General features: G+C 36.8%; 1 protein-coding gene across 5 annotated transcripts in view; it reads right to left on the reverse strand.

The window, feature by feature from the left end:
• The window catches only part of LOC117434735 (myotubularin-related protein 13-like), a 133,746-nt gene that overhangs the window by 77,977 nt on the left and 30,147 nt on the right, over nucleotides 1-25,622 (reverse strand). For all 5 annotated transcript variants that reach the window (XM_059003310.1, XM_059003309.1, XM_059003312.1 and 2 more), the window contains exon 3: nucleotides 4,166-4,303. In XM_059003310.1, coding sequence (XP_058859293.1) covers nucleotides 4,166-4,303 — 138 coding nt within the window. The remainder of the gene's footprint in view (nucleotides 1-4,165; nucleotides 4,304-25,622) is intronic.

Raw genomic sequence — 25,622 nt, forward strand, 5'->3', positions numbered from 1 at the left:
GAATTTTTTATTTTTTAAAAAAAATATATGTTAAATATATATTTCAGAATAAAATAATTCAAGTGGAAAGGGAAGAATGGCCCCAGAATTGTGCTGATTGCAAAAGGCAGTTTATTATACTGTGTATACCATGTTCATGATTGAAGACATTACAGCAGTGGTATTCAAACTGTGGGGCACGCCCCACTTGGGGGTGGGGGTGGGGGGGGGCGTGGAGGAATTGCAGGGGGTGCATGATGCAAGGAATAATTTCTGTCTACATTTGTAATAATCAGATATGCCTAATGGCACAATATTTAACCCATTTAAAAGTACTTAAGCACCTCAAAATAAATTAAATCCATTATTGCATAACTGCCATAATATAACAGTCTTTCACATTTTAATAATTTATTGTTTTCCGCTTTCTGGATCACCCATTTTTTGTCTGTGGCGTTTGCACAGTGCATACTAGCGGGAGACCGGGAGTCTGTTAACAGGAGAAAGCTAACGTTAGCTGGCTGCGAAAATTGATCGATTCCTGATCTCGAAAGGCACTGAACCAAAGCAAAAGCCTGAATCCAATGCACTTGATCCCGGATTGACAAAGACAAGAAAGTATGACGAAGCATACTTGGATTTTGGATTTACTTCCATATCAGCAGAAAAACAGGCAAATCCTTCTCATTAAATTGGTAAGTTTGTATCCCATACGTTTTAAACCTAAATGTAGTTTATCTGAAGTTATTTTGTGATGAGCTTTGAGTTTGAGTGTGCTGTGGTTATTGTTATGATTAGATATTATTAATATTATTACATATATTATTATATATATATAAAGTTTTCTGAAGGATGTTTTTGATTCAATACACAGTGAAATGACAAACTAAACAGATTTGCATTTCAGAATTAAGTTCATGTCAGGTTACAACTGGGTTGAAGACAATGTTAATTGATTTCTTAAGTATTGACATTAAGTATTGACATTAATTTAAATTTAGGCTCAGTTAAAACAGACAAACTGATTTATTTCTGTTTGTTCCTTAACAAATAAGAAAAATGGATTTAAAACATGAACTAATTGAGTTACCTGTTTAGTTATTTGTTTAGCAAATCAATACATGGCTTTTGTATACTTTTTCTTTTTACTGTAATTCAACACAACAACAACATACGATTTCTTGTGCAGTGCTTTTTTTATTATTTTTTTTATTTTTTTAATTTTGTAGTCAGCAATTGTTGTTATAATTTTTTCTCCCAATTTGGAATAGCCAATTATTTTTACACTCTGCTCACCGCTACCACCCCTGCGCTTGACTCGGGAGGGCGAAGATGAACACAAGCTGTCCTCCGAAGCGTGTGCCGTCAGCCGCCCGCTTCTTTACACTGCAGGCCCGCCATGCAGCCACCTCAGAGCTACAGCGTCAGAAGACAACGCAGCTCTGGGCAGCTTAGAGGTAAGCCTGCAGGCGCCCGGCCAGACTACAGGGGTCGCTGGTGCGCAGAGGACACCCTGGCTGACCTAAGTCCCACCCCCAACCCCGGGCTCAGCCAATTATGCGTTGCCCCCTGCACTCCACAGATGCGCCACTCGGGAGCCCCTGCTGTGCTGTTTTTTACCCTAACATTTTACCAGTAACACACATCAAACTGATCATTATTAATTATAAATGTAGTTACAGGGAAATGGTTCTGTATATATTTCACATTATTGTTGGCAGGAATACAGTAATTTTTTTTTAAATATATTTTCTACATGTCCCCTAGTGTGTAGTCCAGTAAACATTGTGGTCCTGGTGACTTTAAGTTCAAAGATAGCAGGAGCTCATGGATTTAGAAGGCAGACAGTCTGATTATATGATTATGATAAATCCTGTATATTAAATTCCTCTCTAATGACCATATGACATGGCATGTTCCATTGTTATCTTTGGGCTACAAAAAAGCAACAGGATGTTTGGAAATAAACAATGCAGTCATGGAACGCTTCCAACCCAACCAAAGTAATTGAAAAAGTATGCACCCCTTTAGGGGAGGTTGGGGGAAATCACATTTTGCATACTAACATTCTTTAGATTCTTGCAAACTACAGCTAAATGTTCAACCAATATTGCATATCAAAGAGGAAAGCATTTATTTAGCATTCACAAAACAAATAACTTAAAAACCCACAAATCTACACCATGCATTATTTATTACATTGAACTCATCGTGCATTTCTATGCAGACTAAAGGATTAGACAGAATGATTGAGAAACTTTAGACGGAATGAAAAGCAGCTGGTTGTAAATGCTCTGCAGGCCCCAGCTATTCTATCAATTAAAACAGGCTTCTGAGGGTCCCCAAATGAATGGCTCACCGGGTAAAAGCACTGCCGCGTGGTGTGCAGGGCGAGTCATACAACCAGAGACCGCAAGTTCAAATCCTGGTTGTGCGAGGCAGCCAGTTCTCGCTGGGGATTCTGTGGGGGCGGCGCACTGCCTTTGGCGCTCCCTGGGGTGGGGAGGTGGGATCCGGCTTAGACGGTTTCTCTTCACCGCTCTGCGGCGACCCCTACAGGCCAGGCGCCGAGTGAGCTTGGGGGGCAGAGATTTGCTGGGCTGGTCTTTGTCCTCTGGAGGCTGGTAGCCTGCGGACATCTGCTCTCGAGTTCCTGGGTGTATAAAGACGCCGATTGGCTCATGGGATCGGAGGACGCCCACTGAGCCTTCGGTCCCTGGGCTGCGTGGGGAATCGCCGCGGTGAAGGAGAAACAATAATAATAATTGAGCTTTCCAAATTGGGGGTAAAATAATTGGAGATTACAGTACAGGGGAAAACACAGCTAGTTATAAGAAAGGGATATCATTAGACTGAAAGGGAGAGACATTAATCCAAACAAACGTAATATAGGAAATGGTATTAGAAAACATTGTACCGGTATGCAAACTTCTTGTAGGATGCCACAGAGCTCAGAGTATTTAAATTTAATTTTGGACTGACTTATCACTGACTTGTTCTTAGAATCAAAATCCCATTAACAGTCTGTAATTACTGACAATAGGCATGAGGAATTGCGGGGACATTACCTGCCCAAGTGAAGGGCAAGTATGCAAAGCAAGTTGTAAATATTTTCAAGTACTGTGGTAAGTTCCGCTTGCATGTCTCTTGATAAGTGCTTTTGGCACTGTCTGGAATTCATTTCCATCCAGATTCCTCAGTTTCAAATACGGAGAGTTGTTTTTTTTATCTCCATGGTAGTTATTTCCCAGATTTCCTTATACCAACTTGGGAACGTCACCAAGGTAAGACAGATGGACACCAGGGCAGATGACGGTAATTCCATTTTTCATGGACCTTTGCTCATCTCATTGATCTGTGAGATTCCCTGCTTTTCAGACCCTTCACAGATACAGTATGAACACATGTGAACTGATAATTGGTGCACTAATCATGGAATTGAATGGAATTCTCCTTGTTAACTACACATTTTTAAAAGCAGAATTACAGCAAGACATTTTTTTTTTTTGTTCAGTCAAGTTTTGGAATTGTGCCTTTACCTTGAACTTATATACAGCGCCTTGGGTTGTCTGGTATAAAAAGTGATTTATGCTGTAAATGATTTTTTGAAATGCGAATAAAAGGTGATTACAGGCATATGTGTTGGTAACATCAAGTTCATTCGATTAAGGAAAGACTGAGGAATAAAAATAAGTAAAAATAGCTATTGTATATTAACAAGTCATTGTAGGGCTTTTCAAAAGGAATTGGAATTTACATTTTAGGAGACATAATAATTTCTGTGATCGTCCAACTGCTTTCATTTGAAGTCGATTTAATTGACTAACAGTGACTTCAATTTAAGTAATTTGTTGCCACTGTGAGAAACTCATTAACAGAATATTGCTAATTGCAAGTTTGATCATTGATGTGTTGGCATGGATTAAAATGGAACTGGAAATAGATTTTTAAAAAGCAATTGAAAATGAAATTAAAAAATAGGAATTTACTCCAAGCCTATGTTACTTCATGTGTTGATAGATATTGTGATGCCACAAGGAAAACACAGCGGCAATACTAAAATAAAACACATGTTCAGATGAGGAGTCCTTCTCAGTGTACTCAATGCACCAGCATTAATGACAATCGCTGAAAGAAGCATGCAGTTCCCCATTAACAAAGCAGAGGGGGAAACAAGACCTTTTACCTGGAGATTGATCTCTGCCTCAAAGAAAGTAAGACAAGCACAGTAGTGCCGGTCTGAGTCGATGTCAGTCAGAACCACCATGAAGAGGGTTGGCTGCTTCCTCTCCCGTGACAGCTGCCATCCCCCCGGCTGGCAAAACTAGACAACAAAAAGGAGGAAAAAGAAAATCACAATATCAAATCTGACGTATTAAAGGCTTTCTAAGGATACATATTTGTTTTGTGCTTGGCAATACACGTGTGCAATCAGACAGTTCCTTTTGCAGTATTTTGTTGATATCCAGCTGGGACACAGATCATAAAACGTGCCTGATAAACACACACTGAGCAGCGTTTGTTTTGGCTGAGGGCACCAGCAGCGTCCGGCTACGACGAGTGGAAACAAGTTCAGGAGGAACATTTAATAGAGTGCAGTTTACACCATTCTGACGGACAGGATGCATCAGCAGCACGACTGTTTCCTTAATATTTACTGTAAAAAGCATCACAAGAGCTTTACTAACAGTATCTAGAAATAATGAAATGTGCAGTCATCTAGTATGATTTTTATTTTTAATTTGGAGATGTATTCATTAAACATAAGAATAACCATAAACCTAAAACTGCGAATTTTTCAAAGAAACTAAATGTCAGTAATTCATTAACAGAGATACAATTTATAGTATTTCAGGCTAACCTCAAAAATGTGCTTGTTTCCTGTAAAGGCTGTTTGAAATGGTTTGAAACCCATCAAACAAATTAATTTTCAAATTCTTGTTTCTCGACGCTTGCCAGCGATGAATTGAGCAGATGGCTTTCATCAATTTAAAAAAAGAAAACAATAACTGGACAATATCCAGCTTATCTGCCACATTTCACAAGTTATTTTTATCCTCTACAGATACTGTAAAAAAAAAAAAAAAACACACTTCAATTTTGTTTTTAAGATGCAAATGCATACCGTCAGTACATTTTTAACAGGAAAGCATTTTTCATACAGGCAGCGAGGGTGCTCACGCTTGCAAGGTCAACTATATTATCTGGCTGTGACCCATACCCGCCTAACCTCCCAGTTTCTATTGAGTCTCAACTTAGGTCTCTGGGATCTGTCAACGATCTCTGGGTAATTGAGCTTCTTATCACTGACCACAATTAAATACCATTTCCTTTTGGCATATATAGTCTTGTGAGACATTAAACCTGGCTGAATAAACCCATATAATAACATGGAGCGGAAATCGATCATTCACACTACGGTACAGTTCACAAGTCAAGCTACAAATATAGCCTCTTTCTGTTTCACATTAACTTCAGTTACTATATGCAGCTCTCTCCAAAAACATACTGAACTAATGGTACATTTCTATAACCCTGGTAACAAACACTGTGGCACATATATTGTTGGAATGGAAATGAAAAAGTACAAAAACTGTGGTTTTCATGTTTTTTTTTTTTTTTTTTTTAATGTAGTTATTCAAACCGAGTTAGGAATATTCAATACAGTGCTGTACTTTCGTGCCGAGCGAAAAGGCTGGGACAGCCAGATTACGTTTTTTATTTTCCTGAAGTTCAGTGAACACAAGCAGTAGAATGAGCACAGATCAGAAAGCAGTGCATTTACAGGACTGCTAGATTTGTTTTTTTAAATAACGCTGGCAGCTTTGAAGGCGATGCTTGGTATTGCATCAAAGGGAGCTGTAATGTACAGTATATTAATTAAAGCTATTTGTTGGGTTGCTTAGTAATATTAGTAGCACTACGGACCATCTGGAGTTTACTCACGGATCACAGGTTGGGAACCACTGCCATAGATGTTGCTTTGCTGTTACTGTTGATGTATTTACCTATGCGTCCCTATGTGTGGTTGCTGCTGATACTTTCTAAGGACCTGTCACTGTTGAGCAATTAGAGGTTACGTATTCAGGTATTCAAAACTGTTATTCTTGGCATATTCGAAATTCCCACTCCTAGTACATGCACACATTATTGAGAAATGATGGGCAGACCTAACAAATGAGGTTCATGACAGCAATCCTTTCAAAAATGAATGTTGGGTAGGATACTGTAGACCTAAATGACTTACAAAGAATTCAAAATATATATAAAAAAATATATGTTTACGCAAATAAAATATAATTATATAAAAAATACAAAAAGGTCCCAATTCAGAATGGAAATAATAATAATAATAATAATAATTTCTTTCTTAGCAGACGCCCTTATCCAGGGCGACTTACAAGATATCACATTATTTTTACATACAATTACCCATTCATACAGTCAGATTTTTACTGGAGCAATCTAGGTAAAGTACCTTGCTCAAGGGTACAGCAGCAGTGTCCCCACCGGGGATTGAACCCACAACCCTCCGGTCAAGAGTCCAGAGCCCTAACCACTACTCCACACTGCTGCCCTGTTTTGTATCCTACCATAGATTTAGTGAGAAATAAATATTTATAAAAAAATATAATAATAATGATTCCGCACAATGCAAAAGTAATTAGCATCAAGTAAAATGACCATTTCAAAGTTGCTTATAATCTACTTAATTGTCCGAAAGCAGCAAGCCATTAAGATACTGTACACAAGAATATTGCCAGGAGGAAAATATGTTTATCACTCTCATTACAAGACAGCTAGTTCATGTAGTACCAGGAGAGGAATGCTTCTTCTGGTACTACATCTGCAAAAGGAAAGCTCACCATGTCCCTACAGTGTGTAGCATATGCTTGTAAATCATCAGTCAGTATGGAATGCTGATTTCAGTCAACAGCAGCCTGAAACTGGAATGAGCACTATTAGTGTTGCACAAGGTTACTCCTGGGATGAGGAGAGGATGCCAGAATCTTCAATCAGATAATACAAGACAGGAAATCTGGACATTTGCAATCTGGAGAACCACTCGAAAAACTTGGACTATAACAAAAAAAAAAAAAAAATACTTGAAAATATGGAAACCCCAATATGGAAGAGGTAGAAACTAGCAATAATAAATCAATTCAGAGCCTTGTAATAAACTGTCCTGTACAAAACTGTAGCATGGTGTACAAAACAAAACACTATCCTTTCCGAAAACCAAAATACATTTTTTGCTAAAGTCTGTGTTAACTGCACTGTGATTAGCATGGATTGCTGGGGTTTATGCTGAAGAAAAGCTGCAAGTCCTCCATGCAGCTGATGACCCTCAGTAGTACAGGAACATTATAAATGGATGGTACATGCAGTGCTCATTGGTTGAGCAAGTGCTCTCGGATACCTTATTGAACTATTACTCATTGCACTACACCGCCCACATTTCCAGCCTTGCCTATTGCTCACTACACTTTGAATGCACCTGAACTAAAAGGAGTCAATACCACACCCCTTTGGGGAAAACAGCTGGAGTGACATTGAGTTAAAGGGTTTAACCTGTTGTTGTACTGATCAGCAACTCATTTGTCATTTTAGTTTTGTATCTTAAACGTACTGGACTAGCTAATGTTCTTTGTGGCCAATGATCTCCACACATGCATGTAACCTTAATCAATTCCAAAATAAAAATATTGTAAAATATATGACGCTACAGTACTAAATAAAACCACAAAAAGGGCCTTTTTCTTTACACAATTCATCTCTCATCACCACTAGCTTTTGGACTGAAAAAAGTTACTGACAGAAGTTGATGTCTTAAACATACCTGGAAAGCCGAGTGCTACTTCATTGGCCAAATGGCTATTCCAAGCAGGATGGTTTAAGACATTACATATTAATCTGTTAAACCAAACACTGGAATTGTTTGAGGATTTTTATTCCTGTAAATATTAGTTTAACCTCAGCTGCCAAGCATACACTGCAAGTCAATTGAGGGTAAATAATACAGCTGGGTTGGCATTCCTTTTGACTACCTTGACCTTCATAACCCTTGCATGCTGTTTATGGACTTTTACTGTCTGCACTGTAACTGTACCACATACATATACAACTTCTTACTTGCACAGATTGCTCCCAGTGTGCTTTGTAAATCTTACACTGTATATAAAACGCACCTTTTATGACATGCATACACAATGTTGCAGAGTGCATACAAGGTTTTTTTGTGCATAATAGTACTATGCATTTCACACTCCAGAGTAATTTTATCTTTAAATACCGATTAATTTAAGATTTTTTGCTTGGTTAAAAAAGAAAAAAAAAAAAAAGTTTCCACTGGGTGTATCCACTTCTTCTCGGATTTCCTTTGGTCACACTTAATTGGTTTAAAGTTTCTTACATTTTATTCTAAATTGGTTAGAATCCACTTGCCAACACTCCAGAAGCATCCTTTGACGTCTCGTCATCACCCAAAGGACATGCAGATTGGCGCTGCTACAGGCTTTATTTATGCTTTGCCGCCTGCTTGCCGGTGAGCAATCAACAGATCAGGGATCAAGTTATAGTTTACTGGCAGCAATGCACGTCTGCAAAGCAACTTATTCACAGATTACAAGTGGCGTGTGACATTGCTGTTGCTGAGCCACGCCAATATGGCAACATTTTTATTAGAACCTCAAGATTTTTTTTATTTTTTACATAAAATGTTCCCCAAATTGTATTCAGTTGTTCTTATTTTAACTTTACCTTACTGGCAGGTACACAACTCTTGCTGCTGGAAAAGTAATGGTTTTATTTTAACCTCATATGCCATTTCACCTTGTGTATTTAGCAGAGCATATAGCAATGGCTTAGCCCTTGAACAGAGTGTGCTCAATGCCAAACTTGATAACCGGTGTTGCACTGTATTTACAAAGACAACGTTCCCTGTTACAGGATCTTATAAAATGAAAGGGTAGCATTCTTATCAGTAAAATATGTATTTGTTCATGTTCAAAACAGTCACTGTGGAAATATTATCATAACATTATCCGTTTGTGATGTTATTTGATTACTGAACTATGCGGTTGCTATAAAACACTATATTTTTGGATTTGATAAGGTCTGCATAAACATGAAGAGCATTTATTTACATTACAATCCAAACAGTGCTCAAAGTCGCTGGGCAACGGGCGACAGCACTTCAGCTCCTGGTCATCAATCACTGGACACATTCACTCCTTTTGTATGACTATACAGTACATACTGTACACACTATACATATGCAGTGGCAGCTTCAGACATGTCTGAACAACTCAATATCCTGATGACGTTTTATCTAGCGTTATAAAATCACAGTGTAATGGAAACAGGAAAGCACACAGTTCACTGCAAATCCTGCACCTGTTAAGAAAAGTATTTTAGGGTATCGTTGCTGTAATCTAGAACCATACTGATCCATTTCAGAATGATAGGCTTCCACCAAATTGTGCTTTTTTTGTTATATACAATTTTAAACCTCTACTTAAAACAATTCTTTGACAGTTTGTGCAATAAAGCGAGCCACCACACCCCTAATAATTACAGTAACAACTTCTCTTCTTTTGGGTGCTTTCAAAATATCTTAATTTACGAGGGAAATTGTCACTTGTCAACAAATTCTGTTCATAAAATGAAAATATTAAGTAAAGGGAAGTAGACAGAGATTTGTCTCTATTCTCATGAGCTCTTATGACCCTCTTATTTAGCTTTTATGGACTATTTCACAAACTCTGTTTACCAATAATCTTGGGCCCGATAACCTCTGTATGACTATTAAAGTTTCTGCTAAGATTATTAACTAAACATTCCTAAACAAATTGCTTCTGAAAAGACTAATTGTGAGGAAATGAGGTGGAAAAGTATATTATCGTTCAGCTATACACTGAAGATGAAGATTTGTGCACTGAAGCAACACTAAAAAGTTTCCCCACAATTAGCCTAGCCTATTAGTCTTTTTATAAGTGTGTTTTTTGTTTTGTTTTGCTGTAATAGTTCGTAAGCTTGGCAAATTATTATATTACAGTTACTGTAATTTAAGAACACATTTTTCCAACATTAAAATAATAAAAACAGTTTCCAGTAAAACAGAAAAAAAAAAAACTCAAAAAATATAGAACACTGCTCCCACACCCATTCCATTCCATCCCATTATTAGCTGTATGAATCCATCCCAAAGAGATCTTACATGCTTGTTGTCCTTGAGCAAAATAGCCACGGAGTACATCACCACAACACACAGCAAAATTTGTGTGCAACACTTAACTCGCTTTTTGTAATATTTTAGTGCCAAGAAACCAAATTGGGGCATTCACTTCAACATTAAAAAACAAACAAAAATGGTACATAAATACAATTTTGCCGATTCACTATAATATTAATAAAAGACACACAGGCCAGTCTGCAAAGCCATTTTACATCCTTTGACGTTTGGCAACTATATCTCAGCGGTTTTCAAGGGAAGTAAACGATACTTCCTTGCAATTTAATATTTCTTTTTCCTTTTTATTTTTTAAACCCACAGATCTCTGTTGTTCTCTTTTAGTCTAACTTTTCCAGGTGTGTCTGCCAATTATTTCTTTGGAAAATCTTAATTTTAGTTTAGGAAAACTGCGTGTTTCATTTTAAAATTCTGGCTGTGAGCAGAGGTCAGGAGATTATTATAATTTTGTTAACTATACAGTGTGGTCAGCCAGTGACCCACTCCCCCTTGCTGATTCTAGACCATCCAGACAAACTGAAATGCCAAGTGTCTCTTGTTTTATGGCACAGTTGGTCTGCCTTATCGTAATTTCTCACCTAACGCTTTGACACTTCTGAAACTGCTGTTCAGTGACCTCGTTCATGTGACACCATGTGCTTCAACACATGGACTGAAAGTATCAACTGCTCTCCAAAGGAGACAAAGGATCCCTCTCTGACCTGCAAAGAATCAACACATGAACAGAGTGGCATCCGTAATGCTCCCAGCTTGGATGTCAAAAGCATGGCGAGCCAAGCTGGTCCACATGACCCCCCCCCCCCCCCGCGTCTACTTGAGAACACAGCGATGTCCTTGGCAAATGTAGAGCAAGGAGCTCTATGATTAGGAGACAGAAACCAGATTGCTGACTCATTCTCTGTTGTTAGGACTTTGTGGTACTATCTGGCACCAAGAATGGTTTAACTGAATTTTATTAAGAAAACCTCAAAATGTAAATCATGTCCCCACAGTAACTTTATTTAAAACCATACTTTAAAAGGCATGGGCTAAATTTGGTTTTAGAGTACTGTTTGTTTTCTGAAAGGCTCTTTCCTGCTTTTTTAGTCTAAACATGACCGTAAAGCAAATTGTACAAAAATATAAACTGCCCCACAACAGTCTATTCTAGACAATAATAAATACATGTTTAGTTCTTCATGTGAAGTTGCCAATAAATAAAACAAGTGTGCTTTGCTCTTACTTATCGCATTGCATATTTCAGAAGTTTTCAAAATAAAACAGCAGCAAGGGCTGTGATAAAGAGCACAAATGTATTGTAAAAACAAAAACTTTTTAAATTGGAAAATGCACCACCATAGAGTGGACAAACCGTAGGCATCGGAATGCATATTGCATCTACTTTGAATTTAAATTTCACAACAGGGGTCTGGGATATATCTTTCTATCATCTGACGCAGAGCATAAAATGACTGCGAAAAGAAAGCAAACACTCTGCTTTTATTATGGGACTCATTAAAGTTACCTGCAAATATTACTCGCTATGAAAAGGAATGAAGGGTATATTTAAGATAATCCTCCATAGGGATCCCCATAGTCTCATCCAGTAAAGGCACTATTACTGTGTGTGGAAGTGCAGGGTGAATCAAGTGATCGGGAGTTCACTGGTTCGAATCCTGGTCGTTACTGACCTTGACCACCAAGTGTTTGACCCACGACAGAGGAGGACTGTGGGTTAAAAATGGTATTTGATTTATAAACAACAAGTAAACAAGTTTTATCTACAGTAGACCACTGAGAGAACAAGCATTATGAAGATAATTGTATTTCAACACAGTTTTAATTTGTGTGTTAACAGGTCTTACAGTATATTTGGTAATGGTCTACTGTACAATACTGCACCCAGTGGGGCATGCAGAGTTTTCACTTGAATGCTCAATGCCATTACTCACTATGAATACCAATGGTCATGTGTCACCTTGACTTTATTTAATGGGGGACAGCAAGTACAATGTGTACAAGAGCATACTTTCAAGTTTCAACAAGAAAAGAAAAACAGGTACGTGAGTGACATACTAAAAACAGATGACTTAAAGGGTTAAATCAGATTTAAAAAATATGTTCTTAAACCTTATTGACATACTGCAACTTTTTTTTTTTTTTTTAGAAAGTCTTTCTGTAGAGTTCTGTTTAGCTTTCTATGTACAGTAGAAAATATATAGTTAAGTTATAGCATAAACGAGCATCACCAGAGACAAAGTGAAAATACAACCTGGAAAACAAAACGATCCACAGCAAAATGAAGGTTATACGTATGGCAGGGGAAAACCGTTGCAATGTTTAGAAGAACATTCTCTTCTGAAATCCAGTGCCTACAGTATATTGCATAGGAAAATATTTTTTAAATGCCAGCTTCTCATGAAAATATTAAATCAAAAGTACAGTATCATTCTTTCCACAATAAATTTGTGATTAGTTAGGAGATTAAATGTCAGTGGGGGGTCTGAAAACCACAACACTATGCAACTCTCTGCTCTCTGTGCAAGATTCACAGAACAAACTTCAGTATATGAAGAAAAACACTACACAAGCTACACTAGCATCGTAAACACAGGCCAACTGTTATCTCAAGTATACTCATGAGGATGGCCATATTAACCAGCTCTCTCTATTTACTGTAGTTGTTCATTGAATAACTACACTGAACTTTCATGTAGTGTCCTCCATGTATTATTTTAGTAATTTTCTAAAACAGACTGTGGGCTCTGTCAATAAACAATATAAAATAATATTTAAAGATCGTGAGAAATAACACATTTAAAGAAAACATTTTGATAACAAACAGCTGTTTGGTGTGCTATCAAAAACACAATAGAAAGTAGCACACGGCTGTACAGTACAGTACATCAAAACACCAGGGTTTTTAATGTACAATTGTCTATTTTATTGTTAAGTGGAGAAAAGGAGATAATCAATATTTGATAATCAATAAATGGCTTGTGAAAAATTGTACTTATTATTCCACATCTGAACGATGATTACTGTACATTTAAAAATAAAACATTTTGCCAAATGCCTCAAAAAGTGGGATTCTATTTGAAATGTGAAAACCAATGAATCCATGCTTACAGCAAGACTAAAGTGCAGAATTGGGGTTTCTCATCAGGAGGAAACTGGCCAACCAGATGGGTTCTCTTTCTGCTGCATTTCTGTGCTTTCAGGAAAACTAAACAATAACTAAAAGGAAAGTCATGTCAGGGGAGTGACAGGACCGACGCCACATCAGGCCACTTCTAAGGAAGGCTGGGCCAATACCTACTGTATGGAGAAAAAGGACAGTGACAGCATGTAAAGTAATAAGCCAAATCTGTGAACTTCAGACCCCCAAAAGTTATTTACATAGCCAAGGTCGCACAGTAAAGAATAGGAAATCTTTAACAGGAACAGAAAGTGAACCTCTATGTTCTCCGCAGACTGGAAGTACAAAAACAACAATAGCACTGCATCCAGTTGGATTTTATGCTGCGATAATGCTTTTCACTCAAGCAAACGCGCTCTTTGTTCTCGATCTTCAGCAAAAGGTGCAAAAGTGAATACTGTACCTATTTTGAATTACTGAAGTCAATAAAGGGAGCATTTATAAACCTTTTAGAAAAATCTGCATAATAGTCTTGTCATAGGAATGAGTGCATAATGCAGTATGAATGTCCAAATCTGCCTATATAAAACTGGATTACTTCCGACATCTAAAGAAGATTGAAAAAAATTGTGAAACGAAAGCCCACATGACCAGAATATGGCAGTGGTTTGTCATTGAGCTTCAAACCAAATTCTTTGTTCATTACCATTACATGGGACATAAAATCACAAGGGCTCTCACCTTGGACATTGAAAGGGTTAGTTAATGAATAATGAGGTAATGAGTGGATTATAAGATCTGATTTTAAGCTGGCACTTCACATCAACAGTATGCACTTGCATATGTCTCTAACATGCTGTATGAGATTTTATTTTAATTCCACCATGTACAATAACATGTCAGTTGGTTAAACCACATAATATTCCACCCACAATGTACCTTCAACACTCAGCTCTCTATATATTCCAGGTTCTTGTAATATCAGTTTAAAGTATTCCACCATCTGACTTGAAGATCATACAAATCAGACTAATTCTTGTTTTCTAATAAGCACCAATGGCCTATGGTGGTAAAAACAGGAACTTTCAAATTACTAGTGCGATATTCTTTAAATTGTACACTGTAGGTGAATCATTACAAAGAACTTTACAGTTTTCACCTTCCAGCATTTCTTGGGAATTGCCCAATAAGAAAAAGGAAGAAGGATGCATGCATACCAGAAACATCTGGAGTGATCAACACATTTGCTTATTTCTTGACATGACGAACTTTGTTATGGAAAGGTCTGTTGTTTGTCTTCGTCTTAAACCCTTATTTTCAAAACCAAACAAAAGTCTTTCCGGATTTAAACCTTTGTCTAGAAGACGTGACGCGGTTCACTACTCTCAGTAATCATGAAAGCTATTTCATGACGTTGTTTACTGCATGTTAAGTAGTTAGTAGGCTAATGTTCCAAAGACTTCAGACAATACTTGTCTTGTTCCACTTGTGTAACTGCACATAGTGACGTTTCGATGCCATACCGGAAATAGCAGGTGCATTAGATATGTGCGTATTTTAGCAAGCAATTGTTGAGATCATTGCCATTTTTTTGATTACGCACAAAATATTCTCTCCAAAAATTAAGCCAAATTCATATCAATTTAAGCAACAGAAAGCAAACAGCTGTATAGTGTACTGTAAGTATACCCATTCTCCAACCTGACACAGGCATTCAGTATTTAAAGAGGACAGCGCTGGTGCTGAAAATGGCTACATGCCTCAAAGAACTTTACAAACACGGTTAAAGCAGCCTGCAAAACGTTCTGACGTTTGGATACAGACATCAGGACATAACGTGCAAAACACCACAGTCATGGTAAGGACTCTGCACTGAGGACTCCTGTAGCTAGTCAACATCAGTTTGAACTACTTTGAAAAGTTGGTCAACTAGACAAAAAGATTACAGTTTTGATGAGGCTTGTAAATAGGTCAAAACAAACACAATCAAAGCAGTGTAACTTATCCCAAAAGCCATGTACTGTGCTAGAACGGCTGGTTGGATGTGCTACATTATGCAAAAATTTCCATTCAAAGTTAAACGAAGGACCAAAAAAAAAAAAAAAAAAGAAAAAAAAAAACCTCCTGCAATATGAAAAATACAATCTTTAGAATATCTGCAGTGAGATTTAAAATAAAAAAAAAAAAAGTTAGCCGACGTGTATTGAAGAGGACAGTAACAAAGTGCTCAGTTTTTTGAAAACTCTGTTTAGAGGGAAAGGAATCGCTTATTGAGACTCGGGTAACACAGCTGCAATACATTTGTCATCCGATCTGTCAGGAGGGACTTACCTGGCATGAAAGGTCAACTGTCTGCTAATCGCCTGGCTGGAACTACAAAGTGGCTACCTGAAACAAGCCAAGTGTAGGAGGATGTCTGTCTATCACCACTTATAGGTCAAGAACTGAAAGAGTGGAACATAACTAAATACAATTGTATAATATCAGTGCAGATTTCAGAGCCTAAAAAGAACCATCATTAATCTGTCACCATGGCAATTCAAGCAAAGCTTTACCAACAATCTTTTTACTGTACCTCCATGATGTAAATATTCAAAATGACCACAAAACCTGGCTTAACAACAGTAATACACTGTAAACATGCATAAGCAATGGACAATGCATTTATTGAACCCAGGTCAAACCAAGGTCCAATTTCAGTGTATCAGACAAGATAATGCAGTTAAGAATAACAAAAGGAGGGGTGTTTAATATATTATCTACTGAGAAAAAAAAAATCAGTTTCTCATTTAGTATGAAGTTCAATGGTAAGAAAATGTTGTAGACTTCAGAAGCCTAAATCTGAAAATAGGTATATGAGAGCAAGGCAGGATGCAGAGGATTGATTTAACTTCACGACCCATAACACAAAGATTTTCCACTTGTTATTGTCCATCCAGTGCATTCTTTGAAAGGTGTTTATGTCTGGTGATATTTCATGTTGTTTTGAGTCTACAAAGTCTGGCACAATGCCGCCATAAATCCATTTCCTATTCGTAATTGTGAAATAAAGTAAGGAAATAACAATGTGTTTTCCCTGTGCTAGGGTTGTTTTTTTCATTTCCTAATTCAATTGCTGATGGTGTTCAATGCATCCTTGTGTCTTGAAATATGAGAAAAACAACATATTGGAACAAATGCATACAGGTTTGTTTTTCAAGAGAGAGAGAGAGAGAGAGTAACTAATGAACAACAGGTAGGCTTTTCTCTGTTTATTGCCCCACTTTTACAAAAAAATCTTCCTTGTGTAAACACATTTAGAGGAGATGGATGTGTGTAAACGAGACGTACGTTTGGCTGTCCAAAATCTGCAAATCATTTTAAGTAGCGTTTAGTGCCGTTTGTCCTTCTGTATCGTAGCTTTTAAAATCACATAAAAAGAAAAGCAAACAGTTAAAAATACATCTGGTTGTGACCTTCATTACTAGATATATGCTAAAAAGGTATTTAAATCAGGTTGCCCAAGTAATAAACAGTAAATGAAAATGCAGTGCAATCTATTAGGCAGTAGTAAGGGAGGCAATGCTACAGTAATGGGAGAGCTATGGACTTAAAGCAAAACAATTCTGACATCCAATCCAACCTGCAACTTATACTACAGATTTTTAAAACCTTTCAATTATTTCACTTTCGACGCAATATAATGCTAAAAATGTTACAGTCCACCTCTCCCTTGGCTTTAATTTCTCAATTATTCACCTTGTTCAATTCAACTCTTCCCCTGCCGAATCTCTCCATGAAGCCTAGCCCACTTTGCTCCGTCCAGCCTGGGCACATGGGTATGGTGTTGTAATCGGTTTAAGATATTTTGCAAAGTTCTGTTTACACAGGGTCATTAAAACTTGCACGAATCTTCTTGCAGCCCAGGGAAATAAAATATCAAGCAATCCTGAAGTTCATGAAGTTTAGGTCGCAGCGTCCCACAATTATGTTCAGCTTTACACGAAAATACGGCTCCCGAGTGAATCTTTTCAACATTCTTTGACAGACATTACGTTCCAGAAGATTAAAATCTTGACAGCTTGTTTTTCCACACTTGATAAACAGCTTCTATCATCACCAAGGAGCCGATCACGCTAACTTAATGGAAAGATGAAAATCACAGAATTATTAAAACCCTGTCCACAAGATTCATATTAATACCTCGCACAAACATAGCTGAACTGGATCACTAAATCAACAGCCAATAGTGTTAAAATAGTTTTGAAAAATTCATTTTTGTGAAAAAATATATTTTTCTGGTTAAAAGTTTTTTGTTAAAATTGGAACATTATGTATCTAGTCTGGCATACTGATTTAATAGCTTTGTCGTTCTAGTACTGCCCAAAACTTTCTTGCATAACAACTACAGTATGACAAAAACTTTTCTTTTATGACCTGTAACATTTTCAGAAAGTGGGCCAAACGCCTGTAAAGTTTGCACAGATATGTGCATTTGTGAGACAGTTAACATTTATCATACTTCTTTCAATTAACGTCAGTAGCCCTGTTTTAAGTAAGTTAATACCCGACATGGTTACATACAAACCATAAAGCAATTAATGCTTGAAAAAGGATATACCTCGGTGATCACTGCTGCACTCTTTACGGGTTTTATAAAGTATAGAATAACTCATTGTTAACAGTTAGAAACAAAAAGGCATATTGCAGAAAACAAGTCACTACAAACTTTTAATTGGGACAGCTATCAATACTAGTGCAATCCTGAACTGTGTTCATCACAGGGCTGACAAAGTCAGTCTGCAACTGATTGATTTCTTCACAGGTCAAAGGTGAAGCGTGCCAGCGTATCTCAAGTTTTCACATCCCAATCTATTTGAACATCTAAAAAATCGAAATAAAATAAACCACTGCAGGTAAAAACAAACAGGCATTATTGATCACCTGCTATACTTTGATAACTAGGGCAGGTAATACTGTACTGTATGTAAGTGCTTTCATATTCAAGACTACACAATACACTTATTCACACAAAGCAGTCTGAAAAGTGATAACGCTCCCTTCTGGAAAAGCCTCAATTCTCTAGAAGGATCCAAATGGGAACTGTTATATATTCCTGACTGGCCCAAGTTGGCCCCCCATATTGGAAGTGTTATGGCAAGTAATTATAATTATTTGTCCTACCCTTTAATGAATACACACACAGAGTTACTTAAACATTTCAATAATCACACTATCATATATAATCTTGAATTAAACCAGCATTCTTTTTTTTCGGTTTGGCAGACAACGTGTTGATTACTCATAGAAAAACTTTCGTGACTAACATATGGCTTGATTCCTTTGAGAGCCAAGACATCTTGGCAGATTAAATATTTTAACAACATGACAGCAACGTGCTGAACCGCATGTCAGTTTCAGCCAGGCGATACACGGATTCAACAGCTACCTCAACAAAGACAGCCAGTGCACAACCAAAATAAACAAACAATCCTCTCTATCAGCGATCACCTTTCCTTCACCTCTTCCAGGCTCCGGTTGACAATGGCATGCCTCATCATTTCTGGGTAACCCTAGAAAGCCATAACGCAGCTCTCATTGTTCACTGACACACCGCTCTGTACCTATTTACATATTTTTTGAGTAACAGTGGCATCCTTCCCGGAAGCTTGCATTCCAGATTACAACAGGGACTTCAGCTATAACAAAAAAGGTTCAAAAAGTCATGGTGCCGTACAAGACGAATGACTCAATACTTAACTATCCACTGGTCAAACCAGGTCAAATTTTTTTATTATAACAAAATTGGACCCCAAAGCATTGTATTTAAAAATATATTTGCAAGAAGTTAGTAATTCCAACTTCTGTCAACATTACCCTAAGCGTGATTTACAAGCGAATGTGGAGTTGAATCACATAGCTGTTACCAAGCCAAGTGCATTATTGATTACAGGTGCACAGATTTGATATCTTTCCTTGCCACAGAAAAAAAAAACCACAAATAGAACCATCTTAAATATCTCCTTCCACCTGAAAAAGAGACTAATGAAAGTCCCAAAAAGCCAGAATCTGTACTTTGTGTAGAAGTTTGTAGAGATTAATACACAGTATCAACTTTACCGCAAATGTGTTGTAAACCAGGTTTATTTCATTAAAATACTGAACTGTATTCAGTAGCATGTTTTATCTGAGGATTCCTAATGGACAGGTCAAATGTTATTATCCAATAACCAGCTGGCTCTATTCATCACACTAATAAACATATTTTTCAAGATGCACTCTCAGTGCAATTTACTGTAAACATTAACCGTCATTGCCTGCTGTGCTAAAGCAATCTGTAGGAAACATGAGTATCCTAAAGACAAGGTGATCCGTTTCCAACTACATTTTTAACGCTTGTGGCAAAGAATGTTGTAACCATGTTTTATTACAATTTGATAAGCTGCAGCGCAAAAAAGGGAGCCAAAAAAGAGGCTGCTAAAACAAAGAATTTATTTATTTATTTATTTTTAAGACAAACATTTTATGTTATTAACTCAACGCTCAGGTTTTCAGGTTTCTCACCTGGATTCAAATGCCTGACTGAATATCCTATTACTTAAAGCCACTATGAAAAATGAAGTCACACTTTTAAAATAAAAGCAGGCCTAAAAACAAACTTTCTTTTTAAAATCTTACCAACTTTACAATGACAATACTGAGAACAAGGAAGATCTTACAGAAATGAAAAACATTAAAAAGGTTAAAACAATAATATTAAAAAACAAGGTTGAATCCTAACCCTGCATAGCCTTACTGTACCACCTTGAATTAAATTGGGTGTGTATCCTTTATGAAAAAAATCAGAATCTAAACCATTCTATTGGCGGCATCAATCCAGCACGGGCCCCCCTCAATTTCAAGTGACTCAATCTTTACTGAAAATGCATACTCTTTCCCATAAAAAAAGAAGATTTTTGATGTGATGATTATTTCATTCTTATTGTACCTTACAGAATGTTGATTTGATTCTATGCATTAAATCCAGGATGTACTTCCTGCAAGCAACCCAAAGACGCACAACAGGAGGAATAACATGTAAATAAAAAATAATAATAATTCAAAGACAGCCCCACTCCCAAGAACATGAAAAATTCAGCTTATTCTAAATGCCCATTTGTTGCAAATGATATGATGTAATTAATCAGAAATCTATTGTGAATTGAAAAGAATGTAGGGCAATTATTACAATAGCATGTTTTTAAATGTCCATGCAGCTGCTATCACTATTTTGTACATTGCATTTTTTTATTGACCTTTAAAAGGAAAAACACCTGACAAAACATTAGATGTTTTACAATACCATTAAAACTTTGGAGTTGCAATAAATCAGTCAACAGATATCTATCTTACATAAACTTGTTTTCTCACACTATAATATATCATAACTCCAAAATAAATAAATCATGCAGACAATAGCTTAAAAATATATGTTTACCAGAACCAAGTATCACCATTACAAATGTTCAATCTAAACTAAACATGTGTTTGTGTGTGTAGGAGGTGCTTTTTATTTTTTTTTTTTTAACAGATTCAATTGTTTGAATCTGTTTACATGTTTTTTTCTGCTCTTGATGAAAAACATTTTTTTTTTTTAATTAAGAAAATTCAAGCTTTTTTTTCCGCCAAAATGTATGATGCTTAAATATGTAATTCCCACCTAAGTAATTTAATGAACAATTCTCGCTATTTTTAAAAATGAACGAAACAGAGATGGCCAGTTAACAACTTCATGATAGCCCATACTGTATACAGTACATGCATTCACTATCAAAGCTGTAATTACAAATTAGACCATACAAAAGTAAATTACATCATCCACCATATGTACTGTACATGTCAAAAAGTATGACCCCCACCCAAACCCCACCACCAGAATTCTCATATTCTAATAACTAGTGGTAAAAAACAAACCATGTTACTATGTGTAATCAAAATGTATATGCAGTTCTCTAGATGCAAAACGTTATAAGCATGCCTGTGTGTTTCTCACTATATTCCCATTGCCAGGGATGTTCATTACCAGTGGCAGGTACTAAATGGCTATTGTTTGTGCAGAACACAGTTTTACATTGAGGACTAATGCTGCTTTCACACCCGACACAGCAGCGCTTCTGTTTTGGATGACTAATGAATTTGTAAAAGAAAAAAAGGGAGTACCCCAAATCTATTGCTACCCGTTTCAACATGTTAGTCAAATGTTACCCTAACTACAGTATGCTCACAAATGTTAGTTTGCACACTATTAAACCATGCAGTAAAACATAATACAAAAGATTACTTTTAACAAGCTGAAAAGAGCGTCTTTATTGTGCAGAATTTACTGTACCTCTTGCGTACTGAAATGACGTCAAGAACGAAGTTCTTTATGCAGCGCCGCAAGACCGCTTATTTTCTACAAATAAGTTTGACTGGAAACTCTTGAACTGTGCTGGTAAACAGTGAAAACCAATTATCACATGATATGTCATTCAAATGAAGACAATAATTGTCTTGACCTTTTTGTGTTCCATACAAGGAACCAACCCTTAATGTAACAGTATTGGTTTTGTTAATCCCTGTTTTACACTGGCGTCAAGTACAGTAGACTCACTTGTAAAAGCTAATGGAAACTCTGCAAAGTAAATACATATAAGATACAGTACAGTATATTCTGATCCAGCATGGTTCCCTTCATAACTGCTACAATGTGTAATTATATGTGATAATGTGTTATTCAGGTACAGGTAAAGCAGCAACAGTTGGAGGGGAAACATCTTCAGCTGATAATTGTCTGGTTCTATGTAATTATTCGATTAAACATACTGTATCATTTATGTAAAAAATGTTCCCTGGTTCAGTATTAGATACAGCACTGTTACAGATGTTGTACAGCACTTATTGACCTAGGAGGGCAGCTTCAACAGCAACGAAAGGCAGGACAATACAAAATGTGCCATTTTAAAAGTGAAAACAAATACATATATATATTGTAATACAAATTCAAAAGTATTGTTTAAAGTCTCATCTGCCCACATTTTTTAAATGTTTTGTTCAATATGTACAGTTAAATCAAGCAAAACAAAGGTCTTGAGCTGTGAGATCGCGGCAAACCACTCTTAAATTAAATGAGCATGTTCGGAGATAGACTAATGAACATCAAAGAAATTCCTTACTTTCAATTTGAATTGATATAGTACATGTTTATTTTCCATGTGTTTTAACACGGAGATAAAAAATTCAAATAACAAAAAAGCTGTGGTATTGGGAAGCAGCGGATTCCAAAACAAACACAAAACATATTTATACAAATAATAGCCGTCACAACATATTGAAATTATTTAAACACATTGTTTCCATTCCCTTGATATTCTCAAGACAGGAATAAACCTGGGCCCTAGGGAAATATTTTCCAAACAGACCTTTCTATCTTAAGATTTTAGCTTTAGGGTTAATCTTTTTCCTTTTGCATTATTATAAAGCAGTTCCTGACACAAGATGTATATACTGGTGCTTGAGTAACAAGAGGTAAAGTAGTTTTCTTGCACAGCCTGATTTGAACTCCGAATGGAGCATACAGTAGACTAATGGAGAGATACACAGTATAAAACAGGCATGCAACAGTATTATCATATACTGTACCAGAAAAGCAGAAAAATTATGACCAGGATGAAAACCTATAGGTCATTACTGTATACTGAAGGCCATATGAACAAGGCCATGTGGTCCATCAATGCTCGTCCTGTCCCTACTAGATGATCGATCACAGAACTTTGTCCAGTTAGTTCTTGACAGCGACAAGCCCATTACAAGAACAAAGTCTTTCTGTGGCCGGCCTGTTCTAATATTATGCACAGTACCATTTGGTATTTAATACCCACATTTTTGTGAGTGGCATGCAACACTTGTAGTTCACATTCAATGTAACTTACCACAGTTCAGCCCAGTTCTTTATACCTTTGGCTGTCCGAGTTTTACAAGCTTGCTGATTATCCTCTAAGCTAGGTCAATTAGTAAGACAGGAAATAGCAGGAGTCCCAGTAGTGGTCACTGTGGCACACCACTGAGTGCACAGAGCACAAGCACTCTCCACTGCCGATGTTTAAACTAGGTGGTGTATTCACATACATCTACAGTACTGCCATGAATTGAGCTCAAGGATCAGAGTTTAGTGCAGCCCTCCGTCAAAGGTCTTCTGGGGTCTGAGAACTTTCGCCAGAATAGGATTATTTTTTTAAAAAAGATAGAAATCATTTTTTACTTTGCGATGGTGTAGCACTTTACATATATATATATTCCAAAATAAGATATTAAAAGACGATACACAAACTACTTGATGAGAGCATGGGTAGTCTATAACTTCCACTAGTTTACTGGAATGTGCATTTACATGCCAACCAATTACATGTATATAAAAGTAATCATTCTTGCTGGGCTACTGCAAGCTTAGAGAAGAAAGCTAATCAAGTTTTCAGTTAGCTTGGTGTTTACAAAAAGAGCAGAAAGCAGCTTGACCTATTTATGTACATAATTTCTTATAAAATTAACATCTTGACAGAATGTTGCCTTTATATTCTACACCAGAGAACGGAGGATTCTAGGAATAATATCAAGTCCCAACATGGAAATGGTTATTTTTTATTGAGTTTAAAAAAAACAAAAAAGGGCCTATTACAGTTTTAGTTCAAAGGCATGCAGTGTAAACTTGATTTATTTAAAATATTCAGCTATGAAACATCAACAACAAAACAGCTTGGCTTTATCTAAAAAAATGCAATAATACTAATATGGAACCAACGGTAAAGTGGTCTGATAAAATATTTTCTTACGTATAATAAAACATTCCGACTTTGTAAAATCAAGGAGCGTTGAAACGACACACAGCAAACTCTACATGCCAAGTCAATGTAACCCTAATCATCCCACAATGGAAGTACTGAAGAGAACTAGAAATGAACTGCTCTTATTCATGATGTCTAGTTTATATTAGACCAATTATCTTCTACACTTGTACTTGCATTTTTCTACTTACTACATGGATTCCAGGCTCTCAAGATTTCAGTGCACTGGATTACGATGCCAGTACCCAAATCACTCACATTTTACAAAGCAAATCCACAACAAATTAGACGGAATGTGCTTCAATGTTCGCACACGCAAAAGGCACATGCATACAGCACACAAACTTCGGAAAATGTTAAAAATCAAAGCCGGTGGCCACCTGGTCGTGATTGATCACACCCCCTTTGCACAAAAGGAGAAGCATCCACTACAATATTAAGTGCAGGTTTGGCAGTAAAAGAAAAATAAAAATAAAAATGATGGCCAACATAATAATTCTCAAGCATACCAGATGATACCCAGGCCAGTTCGGCTCTATTCGGTTCAGTTCTTTTAACCCTTCATAGATATGGCGATGGTCATACGGTTACAACTCCACGTTATTTAATAGACATAACCACTGTGGGTTAGAATTACAGAAAAAATCCACAATTAAATGGTGTTAGCAAGTGTTCAAAAAAGCTTAAGTGTACAAAAAAAGCATTAACAAAAAACATAAACAGTTTATTTTCTTGTAAATGCTATGGCTGATTTTGTACTCTGTAATCAATTGTCCAAATACTTGTCAAATATGTTTATACCACGGAAATCTGTAAATAACCATTTGCCCAACGGAAAAAAAGAAAAACCAAAATACCATTTGTTACATCGGTATGTTAAATACTACAGTACATCTTCATTAAAACTACAAAGCTGGAATCCCAATTATTCATGCATTTACCAGCAAGCAGACAGACCGCTGCATTTGACAGTTTGAAACAATTTATTTTATTTTTTTGTTACTGTTTTCTTGTTTGACTTTTATATAAACAAAAGGCCACCTTTTAATACTAGCTTGGTTGGTTAACTTGAGTAGTAAAATGACAAATAATGTATAAAGCCATGTAACTAATGTGTGTCTAAACTGACACACATTTTCAGAGGATGACATGATTAAGGTAACTACATTGTTATTACTGTGCAGTGTACTTAACCTCTGTTATTCTGATGAGTATCCCAACTCCTTTCTTCAATACATTCTACAGCCATGGCCAAAGGTATCACCTACCAATGCCTTGATCAGACTGCACCCAGCTACCTCCAGACCCTCATCTCTTCCTACACCCCCACCCGACCTCTCCGCTCTGCCTGCACTAGAAGACCGGCTGTACCTCTTCTACCCTCCCCTGCCTCCAGAGCCTGCTCCTTCTCCACCCTCGCCCCGCAGTGGTGGAA

The sequence above is a fragment of the Acipenser ruthenus genome, chromosome 28 (genome assembly GCF_902713425.1).
Source record: "Acipenser ruthenus chromosome 28, fAciRut3.2 maternal haplotype, whole genome shotgun sequence".
NCBI classification, from domain to species: domain Eukaryota; kingdom Metazoa; phylum Chordata; class Actinopteri; order Acipenseriformes; family Acipenseridae; genus Acipenser; species Acipenser ruthenus.